The sequence below is a fragment of the Sardina pilchardus genome, chromosome 1, assembly GCF_963854185.1.
Source record: "Sardina pilchardus chromosome 1, fSarPil1.1, whole genome shotgun sequence".
In the NCBI taxonomy this organism is placed as follows: Eukaryota; Metazoa; Chordata; class Actinopteri; order Clupeiformes; family Clupeidae; genus Sardina; species Sardina pilchardus.
The window spans coordinates 31,446,577-31,466,339 of NC_084994.1; the positions used below are offsets into that span (position 1 = coordinate 31,446,577).

Sequence of the window (19,763 nt, forward strand, 5' to 3'; positions counted from 1 at the left end):
TCTTTTAGTTTTTTTTTCCATTAAGTTGAAAGCATTAGCCTACCGGAGAGGTGAGGTTTCACTATGGACCCAACGGTTCTCAAGTGCATAGAGGTTTTGTTTGCTGTACTTTACTGCAAACAAGCCGGGAGGTACAGTATGAAACCTAATTCAATCTGTCAGTGGTTGCTGAAGTGTGATCAAATGTTGACATCCGAAGCAGGGGGTGATCATTAGCTTGCCCGAGGAATACTTTTAATAACCAAGGAGAATTGCTGTCATCCCAGTCTATTTTTTCCAGTCCCAGTATGAGACAAGCTCTCTCTCTCTCTCTCTGCCGCTCGCTCTCTCGCTCACACACACACACACACAGAGAAAGAGAGAGAGAGAGAGAGAGAGAGAGAGACAGACAGTAAGCGCGCGACACGCACATGCTATGGGAGGGGCAGCTGTCGACACAAGTGAAGCATATGGGTAGTGTATATGCGGCGCACAATGCCTTCAGCCCGTGGAGGAAACCCAAACACTTCAGGTTAACTCGGAGCACAGATGAGAGTATTTGCCCCCACTTTTCCAGTGTGGTAAAAGGAGACGCAGTTCCGAGAAGTCGAGTAGCCTACTGGTGTAGTGAAAGGTGAGGATATAACCACTCAAGACGCTGCGTTAAAGGTAGGACGACAGTCGCTTGAGAGGAGAAATCGCGGTAGGGCTATGGGACTGTGTCAGAATGTTAACGTAACTGGTTAAAGTTGTGTTAATCATTTCAAATCTTAACTAAAAGTTTAAAAGTATTGACAGCCTTTATTCGCCAACTGTGCCTTGTTGGGTTATTGGCTCAGCAAGAGCGCTCTCTCTCTCTCTCTCTCTCTCTCTCTCTCTCTCTCTCAACAGACAAGCTTGAATAATTCTCATGGGTGGGTATGTCAGAATAGAGTAACTAATTATACAGGTTTGGCAGTTTTGTTCTTGAAGGCGGAACGGTTTCATTACGCCGACGGAGTCCCGAGACAATCGTAGGCTACCCGAGCGCGGCTGTCTTCCCCACACGCTTTTGCCAGACATCGTGGAGAGTATAGTTCAGTTGTAGACCTAGCCTACTTCTGGTCTGTGTCCCAGTTTACAAGCCCAGTTACCCCTATCTCACTCTGGCATTGATGGATGGTTTATCTTAGTACTAGCCAGTGTGACGGCAGTGATGACAGAACGTGCTCGAATCGGCTTTCTCACAATCTTTCCAATTACTTCTCTGTTATATTTGTTATCGAAATGTGCCGAAAGGCGGCCTTTGGCTACTCCTCCGTTCTCCCGCTTCCCTGGTCAACCGGCTCTGTGCGACAGTAATGTAAACAGTCAGGCCACACCAAATATTCTGGTCTCTGGTTACATGTAGACCTACTTGACCTTTCCAAGCCAAACCATATTGTCGGATGCCTCTATCACAAGCAGTTCAGAGGTCAGAAGTTCGCATTTGTATTTTATTTTAAGTTATTGACTACTTAAGATTCACATTCAGTTTTAGTTAACTATGTGTTTGTTTCAAAACAATTGGTTTAAACAATCAATCATGCCACAGCACAGCATGTACAGTATAGGGCCAACTTGCATATCAGAGACATCTCTGCATGTCTGTGTTCTCAGGTTCATGTCTCAGACTGACTTGTGTTGTAGCCTACTTATGTAGGCCTAAGGTCAAAGTCCCATTGCCCAAAGTCCCAAGGAGGCCGGAACATAAGGTTGGCTCTGAATTCTAGCCTGTTGAGGAGTGAATTCTTTTCCTGACTCCCTCTAGAAATCTATATAAACAATTTATAGTTTCAGTGTTCTTTAAACTGTCGATGGGGAGCATCCCTGGGGATAATTGTCGCATAGGCAAGGGAATGCTCGATGTTTGCCCCCCCCCCCTTTTAAAATATTTTAACCCATAATGAAATGGTTGACCCAAGATCTTACATGTATCTACTTATCATCATCTTGCTTGTATCTACCAACTTCTTTTGAGTTCCCTGTTCTATTACTGTGGTGTTGAATTGTGTGTCACTTCTGCATTGACAAATTATGAATTTCCTGTACAGCAAATCTGCAAACACACATTTTTTTTTATGTACATTTAATGATCTATCTTTATTTATACAAGCGCAGTGTTTTGTCAAATTGTTGCTGTCACTTCTGTATTTTCAAATGACGAGTTTCTTGTCCAGCAAATCCACAAACTCCCATTTTTTTTTGTAAAGTATATTCAATGATCTATCTTCATTTATACAAGCACAGTGTTTTGTCAAAATGTTGTTGCTGCTTCTCTCTCCGCACCTGATGCCACTGTCATCACTGTGGACTGTGGAGATCTATTTAGGTCTGTAGTAGCAGCACGCCAGAGGGCCAGTCTCCTCTCCCGTTACACCTCGGCACACGCCTACCCTACAGTACTAGCCCACAGCAGGCGGAACCTCTCAAGACAGACAGGCTCAAGCGAGCTGATGTGGGACTTCTCTCTGCCAGCTGGCAAACGCAATTAGTCTTTAATATTTTTAAACCCAGACTATAGCGTAGCGTGCTCAGAAGTCTCGTTGCGAGCCGGCCTAATTGAGTTATACGCTCTGCCGCTAGTTGTTTGTTGTTTATTCGGATCCCCATAGTTGCCAGAGCGTGGTCACTAGTCTTCTTGTTTACTTTTTGCTGTTTGTTTGTTTTTAAATACCATCAGTTGAAAAACAACAATAAGCTGTGTTTGGCCTTTTGTTGGGGGTGTGGTGCTGATTTCTTTTGTCTGTGTATTTTGCTGAGGAGAAATCATCCCTATTCAAAAGCCAGGCACTTGTTGGCGCGGAAGGATAATCTTTGCTGTAAGTCTGTAATAGATGTGTATATTAGATTTGGGTAAATGTGAATCATTATGGGGTATAGCAAGTTACATTTTAAATGAACCTGTAGCTAAATGAATTTATTTCCAGGAATACTTTCTATTTGCACTAGACTATTGTGGTAAGAGTTGAGGCCTTTAGGTTGAAGGACGTGCATCAAAGGTTGTATTGACCACGCCACACCTCTAGGTAATGTGTTTCACAAGATCACCCATCCACCCAACTCCCACCCAACCACCCACACTCCTTTCATTGTAACGTGCCTTGTAGTCCAAAGTCTACAGGAGGGCAAGAAGTGTGGGTTATGCAGGCCCCCCTGTTGCGCTCTCTTGTCTGACGGTTGAACGAAGCGTTGACAGAGAAAAGAAAGTGCACACATCGCAGAGCTGTGGCGAGCGTGGGTGTCGCCGGAATATGCTCTTTTGTCCCCAGTGATGGCTGAGCAGAAGTTGCAAGTTGATGTTGTTCGGCTGTTATTATACGGAACTTATTTGACAGCTGTTTCCCCAATTCTTTTTTTAGTGGTGGTGCGTTGCGTTTTTATTTCAAAGTAGTGTGTGTTAGGTTTAAATTTTGCCCTGCATGTAGTGCACATGGACGCATCTATCTATCTATCTATCTATCTATCTATCTATCTATCTATCTATCTATCCATCCAACAATCCATCCATCAATCCATCTATCTATTTACTACACTGAAGTGGAAGCTCAGCTAAGCAGAATTGCAGATGCCTTTAATACTACACTCGCCCTCACCCTTCCTGGAACCGCCCTCTCCCGCCTGGCCCCGACCCATACCTTCTTCCCCTCTAATATCTGACCTGTGTATACATTATAGGCAGGTGGACCCTTACCTCCCTACCCTCTAATATCTGACCTGTTTATACATTATAGGCAGGTGGACCCTTACCTCCCTACCCTCTAATATCTGACCTGTTTATACAGTATAGGCAGGTGGACCCTTACCTCCCTACCCTCTAATATCTGACCTGTTTATACAGTATAGGCAGGTGGACCCTTACCTCCCTACCCTCTAATATCTGACCTGTTTATACAGTATAGGCAGGTGGACCCTTACCTTCTAATATCTGACCTGTTTATACAGTATAGGCAGGTGGACCCTTACCTTCTAATATCTGACCTGTTTATACAGCATAGGCAGGTGGACCCTTATCTTCTAATATCTGACCTGTTCATACAGTATAGGCAGGTGGACCCTTATCTTCTAATATCTGACCTGTTTATACAGTATAGGCAGGTGGACCCTTACCTCCCTACCCTCTAATATCTGACCTGTTTATACAGTATAGACAGGTGGACCCTTACCTTCTTCTAATATCTGACCTGTTTATATAGGCAGGTGGACACTTGCCTCCTTCTAATATCTGACCTGTTTATATAGGCAGGTGGACACTTGCCTCCTTCTAATATCTGACCTGTTTATATAGGCAGGTGGACACTTACCTCCTTCTAATATCTGACCTGTTTATACAGTATAGGCAGGTGGACCCTTACCTCCCTACCCTCTAATATCTGACCTGTTTATACATTATAGGCAGGTGGACCCTTACCTCCCTACCCTCTAATATCTGACCTGTTTATACAGTATAGGCAGGTGGACCCTTACCTCCCTACCCTCTAATATCTGACCTGTTTATACAGTATAGGCAGGTGGACCCTTACCTCCCTACCCTCTAATATCTGACCTGTTTATACAGTATAGGCAGGTGGACCCTTACCTCCCTACCCTCTAATATCTGACCTGTTTATACAGTATAGGCAGGTGGACCCTTACCTCCCTACCCTCTAATATCTGACCTGTTTATACAGTATAGGCAGGTGGACCCTTACCTTCTAATATCTGACCTGTTTATACAGTATAGGCAGGTGGACCCTTACCTCCCTACCTTCTAATATCTGACCTGTTTATACAGTATAGGCAGGTGGACCCTTACCTTCTAATATCTGACCTGTTTATACAGCATAGGCAGGTGGACCCTTATCTTCTAATATCTGACCTGTTTATACAGTATAGGCAGGTGGACCCTTACCTCCCTACCCTCTAATATCTGACCTGTTTATACAGTATAGACAGGTGGACCCTTACCTTCTTCTAATATCTGACCTGTTTATATAGGCAGGTGGACACTTGCCTCCTTCTAATATCTGACCTGTTTATATAGGCAGGTGGACACTTGCCTCCTTCTAATATCTGACCTGTTTATATAGGCAGGTGGACACTTGCCTCCTTCTAATATCTGACCTGTTTATATAGGCAGGTGGACACTTGCCTCCTTCTAATATCTGACCTGTTTATATAGGCAGGTGGACACTTACCTCCTTCTAATATCTGACCTGTTTATACAGTATAGGCAGGTGGACCCTTACCTCCCTACCCTCTAATATCTGACCTGTTTATACAGTATAGGCAGGTGGACCCTTACCTCCTTCCCCTCTAATATCTGACCTGTTTATATAGGCAGGTGGACACTTACCTCCTTCTAATATCTGACCTGTTTATACAGTATAGGCAGGTGGACCCTTACCTCCCTACCCTCTAATATCTGACCTGTTTATGTGGCTGGTGGCTTGTATTCTGGTTGCAGCTATCTTCCTTCCTTACATTTTTGTGAACAAAATAATGTGTCATATCCCTCATCTTTCCCCTCACACACACACACACTCACACACACACACATACATTTTGGGGAACATATCTACAATACAGGAACATGGGAACATCTAATTGCTATTTTATTCTGATAGATATGATTTTTGTTCAGTATTCCACAGACACAAAAGTCATAAATGTGACTAAATGAACTGTGCAGGATTATTTGTAGTTTTTGCGATTAAGTAATTGTGTAGGTTCATATTGGGATTGCAATAAGTGTGCACCCTTAACACACACACACACACACACACACACACACACACCCACAGTTCATTCATGATCTGTTTCCTCTACCTCCGTCCTCCAGGTGGTATCCTCTCTGGCTTCTGCATCCTGTAGTCCGACTCCTCTCTCCTCTGGGGGCCCCGGGAGAGCACCAGACCAACCCTATGGGTCAAACCTGGAGGGCACGCAGGCCTGGGGGACCAACAGGAGTGGCCTCCCGCAGCTGAACCTTGGACTTTTTGTTTGTTTGTTTGCTTGTTTGTTTGTTTTTCCTCCTCTCCCAGGTAAGAGAGAAGGCCTCCGTGGCTGTTTTTTTTTATTTTTTTGCATCCACCTTTTTAAATGCAAATGTTTCAACAATGACATATGGAAAAACTGAGGTTTTGAACTGCTTGAAATTCACACAAAATTTGAAAAGGCAAATAAAGCACAGGGGGTTGGTGGTGGTGGTGTTAGTGCGGGTGTGTGTGTGGCGGGCGAGGGGGGTGGTGTTGTCATTTTGAATCAACGGGTTGGGACAAGGTAGAATTTCAGCCCCCGTTTATCATAAGATCAGTAAGCACATTGGTGTTACGGTTGTGTATGGTCATAAAAAGTGTTCACGTGTTTTACAGTAAATGATTGCCTGTCCATGTTGTCATGTCCTTAAATCGAGTGTGAGCAGGAGAGAGAGAGAGAGGGGGGGGGAGAGGGAGGGAGGGAGGGAGGGAGGGAGAGAGAGAATACATACAGTACAAGGGAGTGAGTTAAATGAGAGAGAAAAAGAGAAAGAGAGATTGTGTGATTGTGCTGATGGTGCTTATGTGCACAAGTGCATGTGCTATGGTTTGGATAAGAGTGAGTGAGTGAGTGAGTGAGTGAGTGAGTGAGTGAGTGAGTGAGTGAGAGTGTGTGTGCGTCCGTGCGGGTGCGCATGAACGTGGCTCGCGGGCATGCCAGCAACGCGAGGCAACGCGCGTGCAAAACAAAACTTGATTTGCTTTATTTCAAAGCCTCCATTGAGTGAGTGGTGAGGAGAGGAGAGGAGAGGGGAGGAGAGGAGAGGAGAAGAGAGGAGAGGAGAAGAGAGCAGCACAGTGCAGGCGCGGCAGCAGAAACAGTGACTGTGCAGTCGGCTAATTACGGTCACGAGGACGGAGGAATGAGAAACCCATGACGCCGGCCTATAGCCTCAGCAAACGGCACGAAAGAAAAAGAGAAAGCTAGAAAGGAGAAGAGAGCGAGAGAGAGTGTGCGAGAGAGAGAGAGAGAGAATAAGCAGGGTTTGAAAGCAAAAGTGTGTTGGATGGATAGGTAGATAGATAGATAGACAGAGGGAAGGAGAGGAAGAAAGTTTGTTGGAAAGTGCTGTTAGGAACACACAGGTGGGGGAGTGTGTGCTGGCGGCGTGTGTTGGAGATTAGCGTAGCGAGTGAGAGTGTTGTGTAATACCGGCTTCTCAGACTTCAGGGCAGCCCAACACGGACAAACAAGGGGAGGTTCCCCCCCGGCTTAGTAACCCCCCACCCACCCCATTCACCTTCATAGGACCAGACTAGTGCGTGTGAGTTTTTCCACAATCAGCTCATTATGTTGTATGTGTGTGTGTGTATGTAAATGATCATGTGTGAAGGCCAACATTATTTTGACTGCGGACAATGGTTCACACACGTCCAGGTGAAGTTTGTGGTGCTTGTCAGTAACCAGTTTGGCTGGTTAGTCTCTCTCTCTCTCTCTCTCTCTCTGTTTTTTTTGCGGCCCTTTTTCAAAAGATGTGTTTTTAGATTAAATTTGGACTGTGCAGAAGTGATCTGCTCTGCTACACTGTAGCCTTATTTGTTTTTGAGAATGTGTATTCACATCCACGGCTAACTTGTGATTTGAAGTTTGTCTACGCTCTGTAGATCGTTATCTGTCGACATTCCTAAACCTGAAGTAGTCGAGTTAGTTCACGCACATCAAAAACCTAACGCAGAACCTTGTATGACGCCTCTTTATTAACCCTCTGGCAGTAGCGCTTCAAAAGCCAAAACTCTTTTCTTGCATGACACGATGTAAATCATTTTGAGACTGACTTGATCTGTAGGTCCTTCAGGATCAGTGCTTTACTTTTTCACTGACTTACAGTAACTGCAGTGGCTGGGTTTCTGACTTTGAGCGGTACCTATTTTGTCACTGCACTATGCTTAAGCACTGTGTGTGAATGATATTAAATCACATGGAATGACCCAATCTCTCTTCTCTTTTAGATCTTTCTTAATTAGCCAAATAGACGTAGCTCAGTTCAAGTAGACGTGCTCAGATAGCTCATCAAATCAGCTTTGAATTATCAGAGGGATTTGTCCAGGAATGACAGATACTGTATAAAACATACATTGGTATACGTTTCCAGGAGCAGAATTGTAAGACATTGTGATTTGCTGCCTATAAGTTTGGTTCATTTCTCTTTCTTTCACCAACAAACAGAACATATAGGACCAGCATAAACTATGTAGGCTACAAAGTAACAGTATGCCTCTTTCTAAAGGTATGTTTTTATGAGTAGCTAGCCTGTATTTCGTGTTATGGTTACATGATGATTTGTGGTCATGTGAAAGACCGCTAAACATGGCTGCTGTTCCCATAAGTAATCCTGTGTTGCGGGTGGGAAAACCCCTCAAGTATGTAAGAAAAGCCGTCACAGCACAGTATGTCAACAATTCTGCCAAGAGGCACTAGACAGACAGCTACACAGATTGGCAGACAGAAATACAGACAGACATATGGGTATACAAGCAGACAGACAGGCAGGCATATTCCTTTATTTGTCGTTACACAGTACAAGTAGCCTGCAATTCTCACATAACATATCGTATTAGCACCTGTAACTTGTGAGACAGTAACAAACAAGAGTACAAAAAGCTTTATTTCAAGGAGCTGAGATACTGCACACATGCTGTAGTGGTGACTGTTATATTTGTTGTCACCTGCCATCTGTACCGTACCCGTGTACGTTTGAGCCCCAAAGTCCGGTTTGTTTGACCGCTTTGATTGTGATCGCTCTGTAGGCCTATACCATACATGTACCTGGGCACGGTATGCTTGAGGAGCTCGACTTGGGCATGGTACAGTTGGGCTTATGATTGCGCCCATGCTAAGATTCTAGAGCACAGCAGCTCAACTGTGCCTGGTTACAGTTTGATAGTAGGCTATGCAGTGTGAGTGTGGACCAAAAAACGTATGGTAGGCCTACAAGTGAACCGTCTCCAGTGTGAGTATGCCCTATGTTTTATTATTTAGGAGATGAGATATTGCGCACACTGGCTGAATTGGAGTGCTCCTATGGTCAAGTAGTAGGCTAGTGGAGTCATACATGCACATGACAGTTTACATTCAAAGTGACAGTTAGAATGTAAACATCTGTCCAGTGTTCCATAACTGTAGTAACTGTTACGCAGATGTCACATTATGCAGGCCTCTTATAGGCCTAGGCTAAGTAAGTACCTGGAAGTAAGTAACATTTATTTCTAAAGCACACAAGAAAAGCACAAGGTCATTGTGAACTGTACAACACTGTACAACAGTTCACAATGACCAAAGTGCCTCTGTAGGTATCAGTGCTTGGCAGGGTTATGTTCTCATATGGCTTTGAGGTCATTTGTCCTGAAGTGACCTGAATTGTACACTAGCATGCTAGCAGGCTTTTATGAGCTCCAGACTGGTCATGTTGGTTGCGCTTACAACGTGTCCACATGCTTTTCAGGTAGTTTGTTTGTTTTATTTATTTATTGCACAGATGCTCCATCGGCTTTTTTACGGTCATTTATGGCACTCTACAGACTTACTCCATCACACTGTTTGTTTGTTTTTTTTATCACCCGTGTGAGTGTTTCCTGAGGTCAACCCTGATGATCTATGATGTTGTTGGCCCTTGAGCTTTTGGAACTACCCGTAAACTATTAGCCGCGGTTTAAATACATTGATTTTGCAAAATTTCTTCAGCTATGAGGTTAATACAGGGGGCAGTTAATATGGTGTAGATATGGTTGTGTTTCTTTTAACTTGCATGAAACACTATCCTGCGTCTTATACACAATGCGGCTTAGATGCGGGAAATTACTGTATCGATTTTTTTCCAAGACTATCCCTTTCTAATCGAGTCTCGTCTCTCGACAGGGCCACGGAGTTAAAGCGTTGGAGATGCACACCAGCCAGCTGAAGACCAGGATCCTGGGCCTGATGATGTTCAACGTCCTCCTCTTCATCCTGGTGGACATCACCATCAAGTACAGCCAGGGCAGGGACCAGCGCGGGCAGGTCCGCATCCCGTCCAAGCGCTTCTGGAAGAAGCTGGCGGTCAGCGAGGCCTTCTGGAACCGTCGGCAACAGCGGCTCGACCACCTCCACAACCCGCTCTTCGCGGCGGCCATCGCCGCGGGCAACGACACGCTCGTAGAGGGCGCGGCCGCCGTCCCGGCGGGGATCCTCGCCTGGATGAACGACACGAGTCCCGAGGACCCCTGCGCGCCCGATCACACGGTGCCGTCGCGGGTGAAGGACTACGAGCGGCTGCCGGAGCGCTTCAAGGACTTCCTGCGCTACATGCGCTGCCGCTCCTACCCGATGACGCTGAACGTGCCCGAGCTGTGCCGGGAGCCGCCGTTCCTGCTGCTGGCGGTGAAGTCGCTGGCGCCTCACTTCGACCGGCGCCAGGCCATCCGGCAGTCCTGGGGCCGCGCGGGCACGTACGCCGGGCGCAAGGTGGTCACCGTGTTCCTCCTGGGCGACGCGGCGGCGAGCGACCACTTCCCGGACCTGTCGGCGATGGTGCGGCACGAGGCGGCGCTCCACGGCGACATCCTCCAGTGGGACTTCCGCGACACCTTCTTCAACCTCACCGTCAAGGAGGTGCTCTTCCTCGAGTGGCTGCACGCCAGCTGCGCCGGCGCCCGCTTCGTCTTCAAGGGCGACGACGACGTCTTCGTCAACACGCGGCGCATCCTCGACTACCTGGGCGGCCTCCGGCGCGCCAAGGCCCGCGACCTGTTCGTCGGCGACGTGATCACGGGCGCCGGGCCGCACCGCAACCAGAAGCTCAAGTACTACATCCCCGAGAGCCTCTTCCAGGGCAAGTACCCGCCGTACGCCGGCGGCGGCGGCTACATCTACTCGGGCGACGTGGCGGCGCGGCTCTACAACGCCTCGCGGAAGGTCTCGCTGTACCCCATCGACGACGTCTACACGGGCATGTGCCTCCAGAAGATCGGCCTGCGGCCGGAGAAGCACAAGGACTTCAAGACGTTCAACATCGACGAGAAGTACCGCAACAACGCCTGCGTCTACAACGCGCTCATGCTTGTCCACAGTCGGACTCCGCAGGAAGTTATCCAAATATGGTCCTGGTTACAGGACCCCGGCCTGAGATGTCAGGCTGTGACTGTGGCTGTTGCTGATAAGACTGGCTAACAAACTTGCTTAAAAAAAAAAAAAGATTAAAAAGACTTTTAAAGACTATGAACTTCTGATGATATTGATGTGTTCATGTCAGTGATTGCATGGCATGGCTGGAAAAAACACTGTGATCTGGACTCTAAAATCTATGTTGTTGGAGCACTTTAAAAGTAACGTTATTGGATGCTTGTGAAGTAGGGTGGATTGGCTTTTAGTAGCATACACACTTGAGAGCAAGTTCGCTGTATCCTTGGTTATTTGGGTTAGCCAGGGTATTTATTTGACCTAATTATTGTTTTTTAATTGTTATTAGTTATTTTGTAATTGTCGTGTGTACCATTTTGCCTTGTATGGACAATGCTTGTGACTTGGACAGTAAATGGATACTTGTGATAAGTGGCTGGTTTCTCTCCCCATTTTCTGTTAATTTTCTGGTCATTGTTACGTTAAGTCTCTTACATGTCCGTTGTTGTGATACTTTTAAAAAGGTTTTCTGAAATGTGTAGCCTACATCATGTGTATGAAAGCTTATGTACGGGAGATCTTTACACACTACCTTCTTTTGAATTCACATTCGAAAAGTTTTATTTTAATTCATCGTTCATTTTTAGACATGTTGGTATCCTGGAATTGAAAAAAAAAAAGTACAAAAAAACAAAACAAAACAAAAAACAGTGTGTCTGCTGGATCATTTATTGAGGAAAACTCCTCAATAAATTGCATACATTTCTCAATGAATAATAATTAATAGTGGAGGTGGTGGGTAGGAGCAGGGCTAGCATGCCGTAGCCTGACAGTTGTGAGTACAATTCCCAGCTTCCACCGTTAGCCTTGAGCAAGGCACTTAACCCCAAGTTGCGCCGGGGACAATGCAGTCCCTTGTGGTACACAGCTGACTTCAGTTAGTCACTTTGGAGAACAGTTTCTGCTTTAAGTGTAATGAATGCAAGTTATCCAGCAACACATCAGTCAAATAGATTACTATTTGGTGTTCCAGGTAGCCGCAGAGAAGACAGGACGAAATGTCCTTCTCTCACCTGCCGTCTTTCCGTACACACAGACACAAGAAGTGCTGCTTTGTATCAATTGAGTCATCGGGTGTTGTATGCTTTTACATAAATTCAAATAGACTCCAGATGGGTTTGGTGGTAGTGGTGGATGGGGTGGTGGTGCTGACAGTCGGCTTAATGTTCATCTTCGAGGAGCCTTAAAGGCTGTTGTTGTGTGTGAGTGTGTGTTTTTCTGAACATGACTAAGAGATGAAGCCTTATTTTTTATAGCAAAATTAATAAAGTCTGTAAAACATGGTTTATTGTGGTGTGGTAATAGGCAATTCAATTGTGTTGGGGATACTACATGTTACCGAGTAACTGTTGATAGTGGTCTGCATTGTCACAACATAATTAAATGCAAAGTGTCCTCTCACTCAAGAGCTATATGATAATCCTCCTGTCCTAATTTTGTCGGTGAGAGAGGAAGTGTGTGTGTGTGTGTGTGTGTGTGTGTGTGTGAGAGAGAGAGAGATACAGAGACAGAGATAAATAGAAGTCATGAACTCCTTAAGATAGGGCCGCCCTAGTTTGGTTGGAGGGAAAAGTGTGTTTGTGTGTGTGAGTGAGTGAGGAGAGAGAGAGAGAGAGAGAGAGAGAGAGAGAGAGAGAGAGAGAGAGAAATAATGAACTCCTTAAGACTTAGCACCATCTTTTGGTCCCAGGGAAAAGTGTGTGTGTGAGAGAGAGAAATAATGAAATAGACATAGCGCCATACTTTGGTTGCAGGGAAGTGTGTGTGTGTGTGTGTGAGAGAGAGAGACAGACAGAGAGATAAATAGAAGTCATGAACTCCTTAAGATATAGGGCCGCCATATTTTGGTTGCAGGGAGAAGTGTGTTTGTGTGTGAGTACATTGTGTTTGTGTGTGAGTAAATGAAGTGAGAGAGAGGGAGAGAGGGAGAGAGAGAGAAATCATGAACTCCTTAAGACTTAGCTAGCACCATATTTTGGTCGCAGGGAAAAGTGTGTGTGTGAGAGAGAGAAATCATGACATCTAGACATAGTGCCATACTTTGGTTGCAGGGAAGTGTGTGTATGTGAGTGAGAGACAGAGAGAGACATAGAAATGATGAACTTAAGACATAGCGCCATCTTTTGGTTGCAACGAAAAGTGTGTTTTTGTTGGTTGGGTGAATGCATGCGATGGTTCAGCTCAGCTCTCCATAGGTGGAACTGATTGGCAGTGGCAATTTATTCCACGTGTCTTAGCCAGGCCACTGGGAAGACATAGAAGTCTCTCAAACAAAACACAGAATCCCGCTCATAGAAAATCGTTGACGTCTGACTTTGAAGTCAAACGAGTGAAATAAACGCAAAATGTCACAATTCGTTTTGGCAATAATATACTCTTTATTTGCCTATGGACCGACGGTGAAATGCGATGTTATGGTGAGTTAACAAAGTTAAAGTGCAACTCTCCGTTTAAATCATGAAAATACCAGTCTAGGTCTCCTGCGCGCCAATGGCTTTTTAAGTGTCAATTGGTATTAACACAACTACAACTGCGTGGGCATTGATGGGATGAAAAATGAGCTGAAAAGTCATATTAAACATGGTAAACGACTTCCTGTTCTTTTTCTCTTATCCGTCTCTCAGACCAATACGAAAGAACCCAGTAACAGATCTCCTGGTAAGTTATTTTAAACTATTAGACCCCATGTGACCCCCAGGATTCATCTACTAGAGCTAACTAGGCTATCTACTTGGTTGTTGTTTTTTTGTGTGTTGGTATAGGCTAGCCTATATGGCCTTGAAAATAGCCTGTTTGTTTTCTGAAAGTTTGAAACATGTTTAGGCTATTACAAGATCGTGTGAAAAATGTGTATATTTAGGTTTTATGACCACCACTGTCTGTGGATTTTGAATAGGCCTTTTTTTAGGGAAGTCTACCCTATCACTATTCACTTCTTTGGTTGCATTTGAAACTCTGTCTGTCCAATTTGTTTATGATTTTTCATCATCTGTTTTTTTTTTTTTTTAAGGGGGATCTTCCAGCAAAGATAGAAATGCATTCTTTGCACTGCGAAGTTGCCACCAGGTTCTCCGTGGCGACAGCGGTGAATTCTTCTCTCCGGACTACCTGTGTTCCAACCCGCCCCTGTGGTGCAACTGGACCATCCAGGTGCCTCCTGGGAAACGCGTGCACCTGCAGCTGGAGGACTTCACGCCGGCCGGCGCCTGCCACCTGAAGAAGGACCAGATCCACCTGGACGAGTCCGTGGACGGGGGCCTGGGGCCCATGTTCGGGCCCGCGGCCGACCACCGCATCCTGGAGAAGTGCTGGAGGAAGGCGGAGTACACCTCGATCTCCAGCACCGTGCACGTGGTGCTGCTCATCTCCCGGACGCCCGACCCACCGCTCAGGGGGTTCTACGGACGGTTCCGGTCCCTCGGTGGGCTCCCCGGCGGCGGCGGTACCGAGGAGTCCCTAAAGAAGGACGCAGAGGACACCACAGAGAACAGCTCAGACTCTGGAGTTCACGAGAAGCAAGGGCAGTCTGACGTCCAGCACGACCACAGTGAAATGAAACTGCCTCCTCTACCGAATCCAAGAAGCGGCCCAGGGAAGACCTCTTCACCCTCTGTGGAGCCTCAGGTTAGTTATTCTTCGGATCAGAATCATCCCCCCGACACCGAAACAGCAGATGATGGTGGCCATTTTGTTACCCCAGCCCCTTCAGCCATGTCCAACGAGCTTCCAGAGCACCTGGAAGGTGAGGGGTTAGAGAAGGGGAGCGTCACCTGGAGATCTGTTAGAGGCCACGTCGAAGAGGCGGCACTAGACAGAGGAGGAAGAGGAGGAGCAGGAGGTGGAGAGGAGGAGGAGGAGGAAGAAGAAGGAGAGGTAGAGGTCTCTCTCAAGCATTCTCTGACTCCTAATGGCAACTCTGTGATGACGGGGAAGAAGAAGAAGAGCAACAACAACAACAAGACTGACCGTCCGCACGCCGACAGCCCCAGCACCGTCCTCCAGCCACCTCTTTCTGTCACTCCTCCACATGTCCTACCAACAGCAGTGATGGCTGCTACTTCAACACAAGGAGAAGTCGATACCAATATCCCGAAGCCCAAAGTTCAAGCGGCAAAGAAAACCAAGGCCGAGGTTGATTACAAAGGTATACAAATTTTTTTTCTCACTTTTTTTGTTTTACCCAAAGCAAAATGATAGGGCAGACACATTTTTTCTCAACAAGCAACTTCAAGGGGGACTCACTGACTTGTAGATGTTACACTTGTCTTGGTTTCCATTCAATCTGACGTATGTCACCCCCTTACACAGAGAGAGCACTTTCACATCAAACCCAAAGGAATATCACTCATCATTCACACTTACCCGGAGGTGAGATTTGTTTTAACTCCTTCCAGTTTTCCCAGAAGTTCTTTACATCAAGCACTTTACAGTGCAAATATAAGATTGTTTTGTTTTGAGTTGTGCAGTTACCTTTATTGATTTAGATGTACAGTTGTATTTATTTATCGAGGATGCATTATTCACTCACAAAGAAAATTGATGTCCTTAAAGCTTGGCTATTTCTTTTTTTTTATTTTTTTATTGAAGGCATTAAGATCAATTTCCAAAAGATTATTTTATATTCCTCCTTATAGTCAACTCTAGCATATGTGTTCAAATACTTCTGGCGTTAACTGTATATGTTATGGATCTTTTTGATGATGTCATTGCTTTGCGGCTTCTTGTCAGTGTTTCTTTATGAGGTGTCGGTGGAGGTGTCCTTGAGTCAACAGGCAGGGGAGAGCTGGGACCAGCAGGTGACCACTCTGCTGACCACACTCAAGAACATGGTGAGACTTATGACCACCTATAAGATCTCTCTGTCTGGATCACTTAGGCCTATAGGAACGTTACCTTTATTTCCTTACCATACAGTACGAGGTGAGACTTATGATCACCTGTAAGATCTCTCTGTCTGGATCACTTAGGCCTATAGGAACGTTACCTTTATTTCCTTACCATACAGTACGAGGTGAGACTTATGATCACCTGTAAGATCTCTCTGTCTGGATCACTTAGGCCTATAGGAATGTTACCTTTATTTCCTTACCATATGAGGTGAGACTTATGATCACCTGTAAGATCTCTCTGTCTGGATCACTTAGGCCTATAGGAACGTTACCTTTATTTCCTTACCATACGAGGTGAGACTTACAGTAGGCCTATAGGAACGTTACCTCTCTTTCCTTATCTCTTATCTCTGTCATTTAAGAACATGGTGATGGGTATGGATCGCCTTTAAGATCACTCTGTTTAGATCACTTATAGGAACTTACTTAGCCTCTATCTTTCCTGATCTGTATCTCTGTTGATCACTCAAGAACATGGTGATACTTATGGATCGCCTTTAGGATCACTCTATTTAGATCACTTATAGGAACCTACCTACAGTAGCCTCTATCTTTCCTGATCTTTATCTCTGTGGATCACTAAAGAACATGGTGAGAGTTATGGATCACCTATTAGATCTCTGTTTGGATCACTTATAGGAACCTACAGTACTGTACCTAGCCTCTATCTGTCCTAATCTATCTCTGTTGGTCACTAATGAGCATGGTGGGAGTTATGGATTACTCACAAGATCTCTGTTCGGATTGGCAAGTTTGCTGGCTTTGGGATAAATTGTTGCGGTTGGATTAATAGAAACCCATATGTTTAGTTACTTCTGGCTAGAATATATGCACACATGTTGTACATTCATGAATGTTTGCGCCATTTACCTAGTCTCTCTGTCCTCATCTCTCTATACATGCCACTTGTGTTTTTGTTTTCCTCAGATGAAAGATGAGCTATCCAGCTACGCTCCAAAAACCATATCATCCAAAAGAATTAAAAGGTGAGTTTCAGTTCAGTTGGTCTGTCTCCTCAGGTGACTGAAGGCACCTTTGTGGATCATGTAGGTGTGTGGAGAAATGGGGAGAGGCTTAAAACTGGTATCACAAGAGTGTCTTTAGTAAAATAACGTTTTAATCCAATGACACTCAGAAAATGAAGAAAGAATTTAATGAACAGCTTTTTTTTCTGTTGTTATTTATACAGCACCTTTCTCAAATGTTTCAAGATCACTTTACAGGAAAACAAATGCCATACAGCAGTAGCCATGACCATGACAAGGAACACACTGACAACTAAATCACAGCAACAACTCTCTCTCTCTCTCTCTCTGCCCCAAAGGTTGAGCTCGGGAGCACTTTTCCTCCTCTGGCTTCATTTTGGGGAGGGGCAGGATGGGGTGCAGTCGCACAGGGCTCTCCACGCCATGGCGCAGGGGCTCAGGGGGCGCAGTCTGCTCCCTCAGGAGGGCGGCACGGACGGGGTCATCGCCTACGTCAGCATCGCAGGTAAGAGCGCACCTGGGCACCCGGGGTCACTCCCTGCAGGTGCGGTACACCACCGACCTGTGTGTGTGTGTGTGTGTGTGTGTGTGTGTGTGTGTGTGTACATGTGTCATATTTACGATATACCATACTTTATTTCTGTGGTGATGAGGGATCGCAGTCAGTTATGTATGTGTGTACATGTGTCATATTTATGATATACCATACTTTATTCCTGTGGTGATGAGGGATCGCAGTCAGTTATTTAAGTGTGTGTGTGTGTGTGTGTACATGTGTCATATTTACGATATACCATACTTTATTCCTGTGGTGATGAGCGATCGCAGTCAGTTATTTAAGTGTGTGTGTGTGTGTGTACATGTGTCATATTTACGATATACCATACTTTATTTTTGTGGCGATGAGGGATCACAGTCAGTTATTTACATGTGAATGACTTCAGATGTGAATGAGTGCGGCACCCAGCTGTCTCAGTGCGACGCCCACGCCGAGTGTGTGAACCGATTTGGCACGTACACCTGCCGCTGTCGCCCCGGTTACCTGGACAAGTCGCGCACCAGCCCCGGGGGCACCATCTGCGTCGACCCCGACGCCTCCGGTGAGTGTCGTCCCTCCCCGTGTCCGTGTCTCATCTCTCATAAACGTGTGTCCTTCCTTTGCCCATAGTCGTAGCATTCCCTTGTTGTTGGTTCAATGTGACCAAAGGAGGAGTGAAGGGGTCAGAGGTTATTCAGCATTTGTTTCTTTTCGTTTGTAGAATGTAAAACGTAAATGTCAACAAGCTGTCATTTAGCTGAGGCTGCCATCCAAAGCTAGCCTGGCAAGCCAAACTACACAGAAATGTATAGTCTGGGGTCGGACCATTCACAGAGTTGAAGCCTGTGGGTGGGATGAACAGTTGTCTTTCAAACTGCTTCTGCACGTAATAGGCCAGCATTTGTGACCAATCGTAGCCGGTCGGCAAAACGGCAACAGGGCTGCCAAGTTTCAGAAAATTGCAAGCGACAGTGAGATGCGTTCGTCGAACATTTGTTTGACTGTCTGTCACACTCAAAGCGTGACACTTGGCAGCTCCGATTAGATTCGCTATTTCAAGTGTGAACTTACCAAGACAGACGCAAATAGATGTTATGTTACACAGCTCTGCAACAAGTATAGGACAATGATAGACGTAGCAGCCTTAACATTAACTTGGAAACTCAAAGAGAAACAGCGAATCAACAGTGAAGAAAATCTAGCAAGCAGGAGAACGTTTTAAATCTAATTATCGGAGTCGGCGCTGTTGTGTGTGAAAGATAAGTTAGATGCCAAGACCCGCCTTTCGTTGCTTCTGATTTGTTTATTGCGTGATGCCTTCGGGCTCAAGGACTCCGTATACAGATAGAGCGTTCTGATTGGTCAGGCCGATCTGCAGCCTGGCGCAGTCTTGGCCTCAACGGTGCGACCCTAGACCATCCCGCTAGGCAAAAATATTTTTGGCCGCTAGGGTGCGTCTAGATTTCTAGGCTAATCCAAAGCAACTTATCAGTGAGGATTCACACTGGAGTCTCGTGCAGTTTAGGTGAACAGGTGGCGCAATGGAGCATATTCACCAGTAGAGGGCGTCTGATGACAGGGTACCAGGCTCCATGCACATGATGGGCCTTTTTTGGGGTTATCCATATAGATCAGTATGAATAGCTTTTACCTTAGCATAATTAGCTTTAGCTAGATAATTAAGATATTTTATTGTGGACCGTTTCAATTCTTTTTTTGTTCTGGTTTCAGTTTTTCTTTCAATATTACACCTGGTGAGAATATCATTATCAAATAGTATCTTCTCACTATTGTTAAATAGCACTTATGGACGTATTTGAAGTATGTGTTAGTGACAAACTAGTGACTGAGTAAACTCCTAACAGAGGAACCTTATGGCTAGAGGATTAAACCAGACGACTCTTGTAATAGTCTCTTAGCCACATTTATATTTATTAGTTTAGCAGACACTTTCAGTTGAGGTGACTCTCAAAAGAGAAATAGCATTCACGTTTCATTCAGTTCAGACCTTTGAATAGCAGTAAGTACCAGGCCTTCTGTAACCGACAATACAAGTTACAGTGCAGTATGTGACCTTAGAATAACAGTAAGTACTACTCTAGGCCCACTGTAGCCTACAATACAAGTTAGTCAGTATGAGACCTTAGAATAGCAATAAGCACCAGGCCTATAACCTACAAT

The 19,763-nt window shown here is 45.4% G+C and overlaps 2 protein-coding genes across 5 annotated transcripts in view; both read left to right on the forward strand.

The window, feature by feature from the left end:
- Positions 1–409: 409 nt before the first annotated feature.
- Positions 410–12,586, forward strand: LOC134088204 (N-acetyllactosaminide beta-1,3-N-acetylglucosaminyltransferase 2-like). Of its 4 annotated transcripts, none has more exons than XM_062542135.1 (3): positions 410–648; positions 5,819–6,020; positions 9,871–12,586. In XM_062542135.1, the coding sequence occupies exon 3, from the start codon at positions 9,895–9,897 to the stop codon at positions 11,158–11,160; it is 1,266 nt and encodes a 421-aa protein (XP_062398119.1). In that variant the 5' UTR covers positions 410–648; positions 5,819–6,020; positions 9,871–9,894; the 3' UTR covers positions 11,161–12,586. The 4 variants fall into 4 exon arrangements, with proteins under 4 accessions (XP_062398119.1, XP_062398111.1, XP_062398127.1 ...); XM_062542127.1 differs by having other exon boundaries at positions 410–613; XM_062542143.1 differs by lacking the exons at positions 410–648; positions 5,819–6,020 and adding an exon at positions 6,525–7,279.
- zgc:66455 (uncharacterized protein LOC393502 homolog) overlaps positions 12,015–19,763 on the forward strand; it is a 9,514-nt gene continuing 1,765 nt past the window's right edge. The window contains exons 1-8 of the mRNA XM_062533817.1: positions 12,015–12,029; positions 13,794–13,827; positions 14,180–15,313; positions 15,478–15,537; positions 15,898–15,998; positions 16,986–17,044; positions 17,383–17,549; positions 17,989–18,144. Coding sequence (XP_062389801.1) covers positions 12,015–12,029; positions 13,794–13,827; positions 14,180–15,313; positions 15,478–15,537; positions 15,898–15,998; positions 16,986–17,044; positions 17,383–17,549; positions 17,989–18,144 — 1,726 coding nt within the window. The remainder of the gene's footprint in view (positions 12,030–13,793; positions 13,828–14,179; positions 15,314–15,477; positions 15,538–15,897; positions 15,999–16,985; positions 17,045–17,382; positions 17,550–17,988; positions 18,145–19,763) is intronic.

Bases quoted from the DNA above. Each gene is read 5' to 3' on its own strand.
- LOC134088204 (XM_062542119.1), top strand. From the start codon at position 9,163: ATGCAGGCCTCTTATAGGCCTAGGCTAAGTAAGTACCTGGAA. The intron at 9,205-9,870 runs GTAAGTAACATT...GTCTCTCGACAG, and splicing joins GGCTAAGTAAGTACCTGGAA to GGCCACGGAGTTAAAGCGTT.